The 11,496-nt window shown below is 40.8% G+C and overlaps 1 protein-coding gene across 1 annotated transcript; it reads right to left on the bottom strand.

Moving 5' to 3' along the window:
- Positions 1-20: 20 nt before the first annotated feature.
- MRPS17 (mitochondrial ribosomal protein S17) lies at positions 21-5,769 on the bottom strand. The gene is made up of 3 exons (XM_082492853.1): positions 5,704-5,769; positions 4,171-4,317; positions 21-2,837 (listed from the first exon to the last, which is right to left on the bottom strand). Exons 2-3 carry the CDS (start codon positions 4,291-4,293, stop codon positions 2,547-2,549), a joined length of 414 nt encoding a protein of 137 aa, XP_082348979.1. The 5' UTR covers positions 4,294-4,317; positions 5,704-5,769; the 3' UTR covers positions 21-2,546.
- Positions 5,770-11,496: the final 5,727 nt, after the last annotated feature.

Below are 11,496 nucleotides of genomic sequence, written 5' to 3'. Positions count from 1 at the left end.
CGCTGGTTTAGGGTCGTGACTGAAAAACACTAAGAAAGAAGCCCATGCGTTTATTGAATCATGTGTGAAAACTTGTACGTTTTTCACCCACGTGTAGCTGAAATGCTTTCTTCATGCCGTTACAGCTACAGTAGTAGTTAATTTGGCTGAATGGGTGGTGCGTGCTGGCATCAAATCCTTAAATAAATTTAAATTAAGAATAAACTTATAATTAGGCTAATAGTTAAAGGACAGCTCTAAAAGCAACTAGCCAATCAACACAGAAAACAGCTTAATGAGCAAACCCCGTCTTTCTACATAGCACATACAAAGTTTAAATCATTTCACTACGCAGTTTTCATTGCTGTTTTATGATTATTTTTTTATAAGGGTAAGTCAGAGGCTATCAAGTTCAATGTAAAGTACAATGTTTGTGATGCCTCTTTAAATACCAGTTTAACCTACAATTGCCATCATTCTTTAAAAAACAAGTTACACTTCACACTGTGCATTTAATCACATTTTGATCTGACAGCACATCAAGTTCTTGAGCGACCCTCCAGAGCCCACCTGCACACTGAAGAAAAAAAAACAAAAAAAAAACCACCCTGACAACCTTCTGCCATGAATCAATCTCAGAAAAAAACAGGACATTTTCAAAGCTACTCAAGAAAAATGACAGGAGGTACAGGGAAAGATGATTTACTTCCAACTAGATGTAGACGCAACTCATTAAGCAAACAGGAACCTTCCCCTATTTCTTGTAAGCATTATAAGCCCAGTTATTAGAACACTCATATCCCAAATACTGAGGGTCAGGTTCCTTTACTGCCTGCTGGGATACAACATGCATGTATTTCCCACAGCCCAGGGCCGTGCCCCAGCCCGGGTCTGATTTCTCTCAATCTCTGCTAGGGATGAAGTTTCACATTTTACATTCACCAGAGCAGGACTCGGAGCCCGGTTTCCTTCCACGAGAGCCTTAATCAGCCAGCTGGAGTTACTAAGTAATTTACATAAATCTAAACCACTGCAACAAACATATCAAAAAGAATAACCTACAGTCATATGTTGAAGACACGCCCTCAGAGTCAGAGACCATGTTCAAATGATTAACACAGAGACATTTGAATCAAGGGGTCTTGACGTCCCAGCTTATCCATCTGACACGCAGGACAGTACTGGAGGACGAGCAGTCAAAGAACAGCATTTTTTTGGTTTGAAGCACTGAAGAAAATGTAAGTTTCACATTCTTCCTAGCCCAAATAATTTGTTGAGTTCTACTAGACTTTGCTAGCCATTTGCAGGCAGCTGACACTGATTTTGTGCAGGTGAGGGAAGTTAAAGGGCAAATGATTTACACAACTTTGACAATGGAAGAGAACACAACTGACAGCTTACCAGTGTAAGCTGGCTCAGTTTCTTAGAGTAAGATAGTTTAGGTGAAGGGAACTCTGTTCAGATACACCTTGTTTAGCTTCTGATCTTAAATGAAGACCAATGACATAGGGGGACACCTCACAAATGATTTCTCATAGCTTTAACATACCACTCTCCCCCCATACAGGGCCATGGAATGCTGTCCCCACCAATGCTGGGTTGTGAGGCAGGTGCTCCTTTAGATCAGAATGAAGTTAGCAACACGAGGCTGCTCTAACAGCTCCTCACCATTTGCTTTATGTCCTGGAAGACAGGACACAAGATGCCCAGAGCTGTAGCAGGATAAAGTGATCTTTAATCATTAACTTCTTTGGCCTTCTAGTTTCGTATTGAAGTATGCAGCCAATCGGTACCTGTATCTGTCCCAAAATGTGTTGTTTTAATTAGTTTTTCTGATGAGACTAAATCTAACCATCTTTACTTCTAATTTTTTGGCTTTGTATTCTCATCAGCTTCTATTTCCTGCTGGCAGTTCAAAGAGATCCATCGCTCCCAGAACTCAATACTTCCTTTGGACAGGTTACAAAGGCAACCATGCTAAGCTCCTCAAAGTTTTTATTCTCACCTTACTGCCATTATAAAGGCAAGTGGCTGTGTTTTTGTTAGAGATTTCGGAAGTCAGAAGATACTGCAATGTGGTATGAGCAACTGTAAGAGGAAATAAGGACGCATGCAGGTAACTGGTTTTAAAATTCTGCACTTCCTTTCGAAAGGTTTAATAGCATTATCTTAAGTATTCCTACAAACCACAATAGTCTGTCTGAAATACAGAACAATCAAATAATATAGCAACCCTCCTACCAAACTTAAACATCATACAGTTATATTCTTGTCTTTCTCAATACAGAAGAGTCACTCCAAGACAGCAGCTGGCTTTTGAAACTGTCAGGGCTCAGGGCAAAACTACATGCAACAAAATGAAGTATTAACACTAAACTCACATTTTTTTCCTGTATTTTCATTTAAAGATTTCAGGTGCCTATCAATCCATAACATCCGTTCTTATACTATGTCTACTATTTATTTTGACTACTGATTTCACTGAAACATTTAGCATACAACAGCAGGGCCCCAAATATCCCTGACAGAGACAAGCTAAACAGCACTCTGTTTAAATATATTCCCCACTATTTGTCTGTTGAACAAACTTTAAGTTCCTGAAGTTTTTCACTTAGATATGTTGTATCTGCCTCTGTCAGATTTTCTGAATCTGACAGATTTTCAAGGAATCTGGTTCCCGCACAGGGCCTTCCTGTTATTGGATCTATGACATTTCCAACCTTGAAAACAATTTCAGCCAGTTCGTGTTTCACATGTTTGCTCCTTCGCTCAGGCAAAGCCTTCAGAAGAACAATGTCTCCAACAACACACTGCTGCAATGGATCATGGGCAAAATAGGTTTTTCGTTTGTTAAAGAACTGTAGAAGGAAAAAAGGAAACCTTGGAATTAGATTTCAAAATTGAGCAACTGGCAAATATATAGTTAATATAAAACAAAAGAAATTTCACTAATGCAAAGTAAAGTCTTATGTATTTTTTAAAATGCGATTCAGTTTGGCTCATGAAGAAAAATGCAACTGTGCACTCTACTGTTTTTACAAAGCACAGCACTGCCCTTCCCTGACAATCTCTCTGGTCAGGATGTTGTTGCCAACCAAGCCTGTAGAAAAGGAGATGGGGAGGAAAAAGCCAAGTACAAAAAGCTGTTCATAGTGAACACGTGGATACAGGTAAAAATATCAACCCCTTCACTCAACATAGATTCCCTTTCCTAGCATCAACACTTTCCACTGGTCTCTCTGCTCTCTAGTTCTGCCGTGTTAGCCTTTGCTCTCCTTAGGATGCTTCACATCAACACTGCTTCAGCAAGACAGCTGACTTGGCTCTTCCAAGCTGAATGACTCTCCTGTGCAGTCCACACTTCAAGAACTGATACTAATTCTTATTCATGTTAATATGTCTAATGTTCATCAGCCCCTGACTGAAATCAGTATTTTTAAGTTTGTAATTTCAGAGCTTTCTTGCTCAATTCATTTTCTTTCATATAAAAATCCAATATTTATTCTTATTGGAAAAGCAGAATTCAGAATCTTTCTTTTAAAAAAATCAACAGGTTCTTCTATCAGATGAAGTAGTGGACTGGGATCTGCAAGACCCATTATCTAATCCTGACTCTATCCTTAACCTTTTGGTTACCAAAGGAAAGTTATTCCACCTACATGTACCATGGTTTCCCTGTCTAAAAATGGAGAAAATACTAAATTTTAACCTCCCCATTTGAAATGCCTTGACAACAAGTGATAAATACAAAGCCTGTGTAGCACATCACAGTATGGATTCAAATACTAAGTATGCTTACAATTATGCATAAAGAAAAACTGCTACAAAAATCATTGTAAAAGTGACTAATATAATGTAAAGTTTCTAAAACAAAGCATACTCCAAATCAATAAGAAAAATTAAATCTAAGTGTGAAACAACAGGAACTTACCTTCTCTACTGAGATCAAATGAAGTGCATTAGAAAAGCACTTCAAAGAAACACACTTAGCAGTTAATTTGTAAGGAAGTGTCCTCACAATAGACTGCTTTTCATCCTTTGCAGGCATCCCCACAGCCAAATTGTTATGCAAGTTCCTTAAAGAGTTTGCATTATAAAGAGCTATTAAAAATTCTAAGAGTCAAATCAATAAAACATTCCTCCACACAGTAGAAAATTACCATGCAAGACAAGAGGTTAACCAGCTTTTACCTTTAGTAAGTAAGGATCTAGCACCAGCCTTGTCACTCTCACTTTGGCAGTTTTCTGCATTTTGGTTCCTATTACTTTCCCTACTATCCACTTTGCATGGACAGCTCCACGTGGTACAGACATTGTTTAGTTATGGTCATCCAGTGCCTGGCAACAAGCAAGCAGACATGTTATTTTTAAAAAAAAAGTTTCTCATCAATACCAAAATTATGATTTCCATTTCAGACTAAAAGCTTAATTAGGTCATTTTGTTGGAAAAACAGGGTAGATACAAGCAGTTCAAAACTCCATATAAGAAGGGATCTGAACATGTCCCCATTACCGGGGAAAGTGATGGCAGTAAATATGGACATAATAGTGTGACGATGAGACCTTATACCACAAAATTCCTTTGAATCATACCAATTGTCCCCTACACAATACAGAAATATGTAGCTGTGGAAGTTATTATGATTTTTAACTCATTCTCCAGCAGCTGTTTTTGCTGGACACCTGTTAATCAGGTCTGTGTATGACCAGAGTGAATGCAAACAGTGAGTAGCCTACAACTTTTGTTCAGAAAGTCATTTGCTTCTGTATATCTCATTATTAGCTGAGCTGATGAAACCTAAGAAAGGTAATAAGCTTCTCATAGCATAAATGACATGTCAAAGAGTTGTCTGACCTACAGTAAGTGTAATCACTTTTGAGTTAGTTCTTTCCCTTAAGTAATTATAATCTATTACCTTATTTGATTTGTTTAATTAGGGAGAGCTTTCTACACCACTCTTGCAAGAATCATGGGCAAAATAAATTGCTAAACATTAAAAGGCTTGAACTAATATTAAAACCAATGAAGACTGACCTTTTTCTCTCCCACCCAGCTATGTACTGTTAAGCATAACAACATCTGTTGAATTCATCATCTATTAATTTTGTAAGACTAAATGACACTTGCTTAGATGTTGCAACACATCAAAAGAGCAGTTTAAGGATACAGAGACACATCCATAGGATGAAACACTTCAAGCAGCAATACTGAGGGTTACTTTTACCATTCTTGACTCAACTGTGTGACCCACAAGGTTGGGGAGAGGGACTCAGTGTGAGAACCCTCATTCTGTAAAACAGGGCTAACCACCACCAACCACACAGTGACCAGGCCAGGAGAGGCAAACGTGTACAAAATAAGCAACACCCACAAAGCACAAAGGAGCTACCAGGAAGACGACAGGCATACAGCTGGGCTGGGTGTCTCTCACAGCGAAGAAAAGGATAAAAGAGGAAGTTTAAACAGATTCGGAGCGCTCCGCCTGCCTGTCTGCTTCCCCCCCCCCCCCCCCCCCCCCGGGTCTCCACAGCCCTCCCCTCCAGGCCCAGCCTCGGCAACCTCCCTGCCAGCGGCGGCTGAGGAGGAAGGCCCTGTCTCGCAGGCACCGGGCCTCAACTCAGCACCTCATCCACCTCCCAGAGACCACCTCTACCCCAGACAGTGCTCCATGCCGAGTGCCCCCCACCCAGATCCCCCCACAGCCGCCCCTCAGCCCCTCTCACCGCCGAAGCTGCCAGCGCCGCGCCTCAGGGGCCTTAAAGACACGGAGCCGGAAGGGGCGGGACCTCGGCCGGAAGAGCCGCGCGGCAGCGGGGCGGGGCCAGCAGCCGGGAAGGGAGGAGCCTCCTGGGAGGATTTAAAGGCGCAGGCGGGTTGCTCAGGCCCCTTCAGGAGCGGGTGAGGGCCTGGTTTGGTAGTGCGGTCTCCGTGCGCTGCCCTTGAGGCTGCCTCGGCGCGCAGTAAGAGACTGAAGCTGATGAAAATGAGATTTTCTTCCTCTCCCAGGCTGAAGGGAGTAGGGGGCCCCGCCCGGGCCTGCAGCCATGGGAGATGGGGGAGTGGGCCTGTTCCCGTTCCCTCAGGGAGGCACTGTCTGTGAAGAGACCTGTCCTGCTTTTGCTCCCTGTGGGCTCACACGGCTGAATCCAGCTTCACTTTTGGTTTAAATAACTACTTAGCTGGGTGCTACATTCAGCAGCAATGTGTTGTGCTGTGGGGCTGGATGTAATCTGCAGCAGGCCTCCGTCTGGAGGTGCTGGAAGGAGGTGAGGCAGCAGGGTGAGAGCTGAGGGGCCATTTTACACTCTGAATTCCAGGGGATGAAGCTAACTGTCAGCACAGTCTCTTTTTGTGTGGCCACATGGTACTGAGGTCTGTTAGCACAGGAGGTAGATTTATGCCCTTCCACCTGCTGTTAAGTACATGAGCCAAATCTTGAAGATTTTCCATGTAAATCTGGAATAATTATAACATGCATAAAGTGAGAGCTGGCCTGTTGTCCTTGCTTATGCATACCCTGGTAGAAATTCAGTTTCTGCAAATATCTAAAATGGTCGGTTGAAAAAATCCAAACCCTTACAAACTGAATAATGGCAAAAAGTCTTGACTTTGCTATTACCTTTGAGGTAGTGTGCTCCTGGCAGCTCATGGACCTTGTGGTGTGTTCCTGTGACTTCAGGCTGAGGCCATCCTTTTTTTATTTAAATGTGTTCGTTTATCTTTTTCTGCTGGCAAGTATTTTGGCTGCTGCCCACTTTTCAGGCTTGTTCTCTTCAGGCGTTATTGTCCCATCATCTCTCACCACAGGAAGAGGGCAGGTAGGGAATTGCGTTTACTTAATAGGATGACACTGTGGAGCTTCCCTTTTTAAGGTGGCTGCGTATGGTGAGAACAGGCTATTCTTTGTATGGCTGGAGACACTGTTGAAATAGATCAAATACTATCAAAGGAGTTATCTGGAAGTTCATTATCAGTTCTTGCAGATATCCAAGTCAAGATTCATGGGCTTCTCTTATTTTAGTGCCATATTGCTTGAATTACAGTGGCGAGAAGTTGGGAGGAGTCTTGCTGGCACAGGCAGGAAATGGTTAAGAGCCTCTCATATCACCTGGGAAAGCAATTCTTTGATTTTTCAGAGGGCGCTAACATGCTGCAGTTCATAGGAAACAAAGGAAAGGGGATCAAGTATAGAAGTTGTTCTTGGAATTTATTTTTAGTGGTGGAACTTTTGAGGGCTGGATATTGATGTCTCCTGAAAAACAGGGAATTTTGGATTAAAAAGAATTTTTTTCTTCTTATCTTCATTCAGGAAATGATCTGTGAGGTAAGTCTTGATTCGAACTGGTGAATTTTGATAGCTTCTTTTTAGATTGAGAGGTAAGAAAAACCTTTATATTACTGACCCATTTTAAAACAGTGAATTCTTTGCTTAAATTGTTACTTGGGCAGGGAGCACAAGCAGAAGTGTGAGTCAACAACTGTAAAAAGCCCACAAGCTTTCCTGTATTGTCTGCATTCAAATTGCTTGCTTTAATTTCTGAGCTTAAGCATAGAAATTTAGGAACTGGAAGAAACATAATGAGTCAGGGGAATTTGTGATTAAGAGCTGCAGTAAATATTTCAGCAATGACAGGAGACTTACAAATTGTAGTAGTGTCTATGTTAATGTACTTTTGCAGTTGAGGCTTCAAGCATCTTCTATTGGTGGCTCTTAAAGTATTTCCCAAGCCTTGTTTCTTTAAACCACACTGCATTCCCAAGGGTTTTGTATTTCCAGCTCGTGTAAGGACTTTGCTAACAGATGGTACAGCTGCCGCCCCTGTGCATGTGCTGATCTTTAAGGGCAGACTGCTTTTGGGGGGATAAGGGAGGGATTTCACAATTGCCATTAATTCCTAGCCTGTCTGCACCTGAGACTAAGGAGGTCTCACCTTAGAAAGCGCTGTTAGGTTTTTTTTCTGTGTGTGTGAAAACAGATGCTTTTTCACTTGAGTGTGGCGAACCGAAGTGTGATTGGATGGTAATAGCTCATGCACAGTTGTCACTGAGAGCAAGTGCCATGTGAAGGGAAATCTTTATATCCTGTAGAGAGCCCTGCACACCATCCATTCACCTTGGAAATGCCAAACTGAAAGTAAATTGTACTCTCGCTCTTGGGAAGGTTAGCTGCAGCTTGTTCATGGAGGTATTTCTCTGTCTGTCTAACATACTGAATTCTGGTGAATTTATTGAGTTTTTAGTGGTAAGTGCTGGTTCCATTCTCTTTCTTTGTACTTTTCAGTTAATACTGTAAGTGGTATCCTACATGTGGGTTATTTCCCATTTAAATAAAATGTGCAATGCAGTGGTGTAACACTGCCCATCTAGTGCTGTGATACAGATAAGCATCAGTACCTTGCAAGAGTCACCTTGCCAGTTCTTCTTGCTATTGCCTGCTGTTCCCAGTTTTGCTCAGGCACTAGTTTCTCATTGTCAAGAAGGGAGAAGACTATAATCCAGTCAGAGCTGGTGGATGTCAGTTCTTTCATCTTAGACATGAACATGCTAAAAGGCAGAGTCAGGACCGTTTAGTTCCTGCAAATTATATTCCTCATCACTGCATTTCTGTTCTGCACATCAGACAAAGCTTTTACCATCTTTCTGTTGGTTTTCATAAGGTGCAGGAGAAGCTGTGAACATTCACAGCTTCTGAACTCTCCGTTCCCAGATTCTGGCTGGACAGGAATCGTTTATCACCCCGCCCTATTTTGGATTAATGTGTTATTTGGTAAGGTTATGACATGCTCTGATCTAACGCATTTTGCTGCATCTGGGTCTTGAGCTTAGACCTCTCTGGCAACTGCAGAAATAAATCACTGGAGCTCAGTGATGTGCAACCCATTTCAAGATAGAGTTCCCATGATTCACGGTTAAATGTTGTTACTAGCAGGGATCTAGAGAGTGGATTGCTTTTGCATTTAAATAAAAGATTGCTAACCCAAATTGTCTTATTCAGCAAGATTTCCCTTATTTGAAAAAGTTTTTCTTCTGCAAACTTCACTGTTAAGTGCTTTCGTTTATTTTGTCAGTATCTGACATGTCATTTATCTAACAGTGTGAAAATGTTTTCTACTTTGTCACCAGTGCTATTGATTAAAATGCAGTTTACATTGTTTGAGAGAATTTGATATTCAAAAAATGTCTTTCACCGTGAGTCAGAATGTACTTTTCCATGGAATAAAAGTTCTGGAAAAGAAAAAAAATGCTATTGGAAATGTTGAACAAATTACATTGTCATTTCAACCAGGTTATACAAGAAAAAAGAAAGAACTTCAAAGTAAAAATGAAGGGCTCTGGTGTTTTAGTCATATTTTTGAGAAAATTATTACATTCTTCTGCAGTTGTTCAATTTTCTGTTCAGCGTTTTCCATATGAAACTCTTTGAGAATGTTCTGTACTGGCCCTAACTCCAAGTTCCTGCTTAATTCAATTGGCCGTTTCAAATTACCTATTAAGAATGAGTTATGAAGCTTTCTTCTCCTTTGTCTTCAGCCATTGGTGTTTCTTCTAGAACTACTAGAAGGGATTGTTTCCAGTATTATATAGTAGTTTGTAGTTTTCATGCTTTAACTGCTGTATCCAATGGTACAATTATTTACAGTAAATTTTGAGTTTTGAAGAAAACTGGACAGGAAAGAACTTTGGAATGTAACTGGTTAAAATATAATTTTGCTGTTAGCTGTGTTGCAATTTGCAGATTAGAGATCAAAAAAATGCTGGAATAATTACTGTTGTTTTGGATGCCTTCACATGATTCTCTCCTTGTCAATGTTACTGTGGTCATATTACACCATACTATTATGGTCATTTTTTGGTTTTTCCTTTCCCCTTAATTGAAAACAGTATTCTATTCTAAATAGAAAGGACCTGAGCTCTGCTTATTGTGCACTGAGGTGTTTCCTAAATTATAGAGGAAACACACTCTGTAGCAAGATCTGTTTTCCTCTCTAGTAAAATATTCCCTGAGGACAATGGGGTACCCTGGGGATGATGGGATTTGAGTTCTGGATATGCCTATCCCTGAAGCACCCTGACTTGCACTGATTCTTGGTGGTTGGAACTGGCCTCTCCTAGGACTAGTGGCAGGTACCAGCAGAAGGATCAGCTTGGGAAGGGCGCTTTGAGGGTACGTAGTTCCCTCCAGTCTTGAGGTGGGAGCAGATACTGTTACACTGTTTTGGATAGAAGTTCAGAAAGATAGAAATTCCATCCTATGCTTTTCCACCATCATAATATTCTTATTGTTAGTGAAGTTTTCTCGGTGTGCAACCTCTCTGCAATTTAATTACACCCATTATTCCTTGTCCTAACCATTGTGGTCACAAAGTGCAGGCATGATAGTGTCTCACCACAGTTGTCCCTTCTCTGTACTAACCAGTACTTTCATTTTACCACAGATTATTTTCTAGCCATTGAATCTCTCTTTTGGATTCTCTCCAGTTAGCCCCTTATCTTTCCTGAAGTGTGTTGCCCCAAAACGAACAAGACTTCAGCAGAAGCTTCTTCAGGGCCAACCGGAGGGAGAGGACTCCTCAACTGGTCTCAGTGGTGTCAGAAAGATGAATTTCCTCCTGAGCTTTGCTTCCCCGCTCTAAGTTGTTTTGAGTACTTGTTCTCAACTCTGCTGCGGACGTCCATATGATTTGGTAACTAATTCATCTGTTCTCTGCCTCAACTTCCCTACAATTTGAAAAAACCTTCCATATGCATGTTACCTCCTATTTAGCTACTTGAAATTTTTGGATGAGGGGCACATAAAAAGTAAGTGGAAAATAATCAGTATGTTTGCAAGCCAATTTAGAGTTCAGCAGAAGCAAAGAAGGGGACAAGGTATTTTATAAAATCCTGGAAGGAACAGACAAATGGAACTTTTCAGTATAAACTAGAACTTTATTTTGGAATTCCTTAAGGAGAGACTGGAAGTCTGCCACACTGTAATAGTCTTATATTGTAGGAAACCAAGAATGCCTCAGTCTCTTCTTGACCTATATAGTTCACAGATACTAACTAGATTGTGCAAGTCTGAGCTGTTAATTTGACAAAGTAAAAACAAAGAGACAACTATACAGGCTGATTTCCTGTGCTCAGAAATAAATGCGAGAACTGCATAGTGCAGATTCACACTCTCATTTAACCCTGACTTTCAACGTTTGGTTTGAATAGTATCCACAGAACCCTCATGGCTGTGGAAATAGCACACATCTCATCAATTTTCTTGATGGCGTGCAGTCAATTGCATTTAGAATGGAATATTTGGGAAGGAATTTTCTGTAGACTTCTGCAAAATTAAATTTATTTCACTTCAAGAGCTTCACTGGAAAAAATTGTGTTCTAAATAGCTTTCATCATTTTGAGTTAGTGTGCCCAAAAGGACAGGGTAAATCCCACTTCATTTCACTGCATATATTCTTGGCATTTGTATCATTTCAGGGAGTTAAGATGTAATTTTGTGAAGAAACTCAATAGGTTAGTTGCTC

The sequence above is a fragment of the Vanellus vanellus genome (assembly GCF_965231255.1).
Source record: "Vanellus vanellus genome assembly, chromosome: 19".
Classification (NCBI taxonomy): Eukaryota; Metazoa; Chordata; class Aves; order Charadriiformes; family Charadriidae; genus Vanellus; species Vanellus vanellus.
Note: the sequence above shows the minus strand (reverse complement) of the source record. Positions and strands in the feature narration are given on the sequence as shown.

Excerpts from the sequence above, each read along its gene's own strand:
- MRPS17 (XM_082492853.1), bottom strand. The coding sequence starts at position 4,293 with ATGTCTGTACCACGTGGAGCTGTCCATGCAAAGTGGATAGTAGGGAAA. Across the intron at positions 2,838-4,170 it reads TAGATCCTTACTTACTAAAG|TTCTTTAACAAACGAAAAAC; the intron begins GTAAAAGCTGGT and ends TTCCTTCTACAG.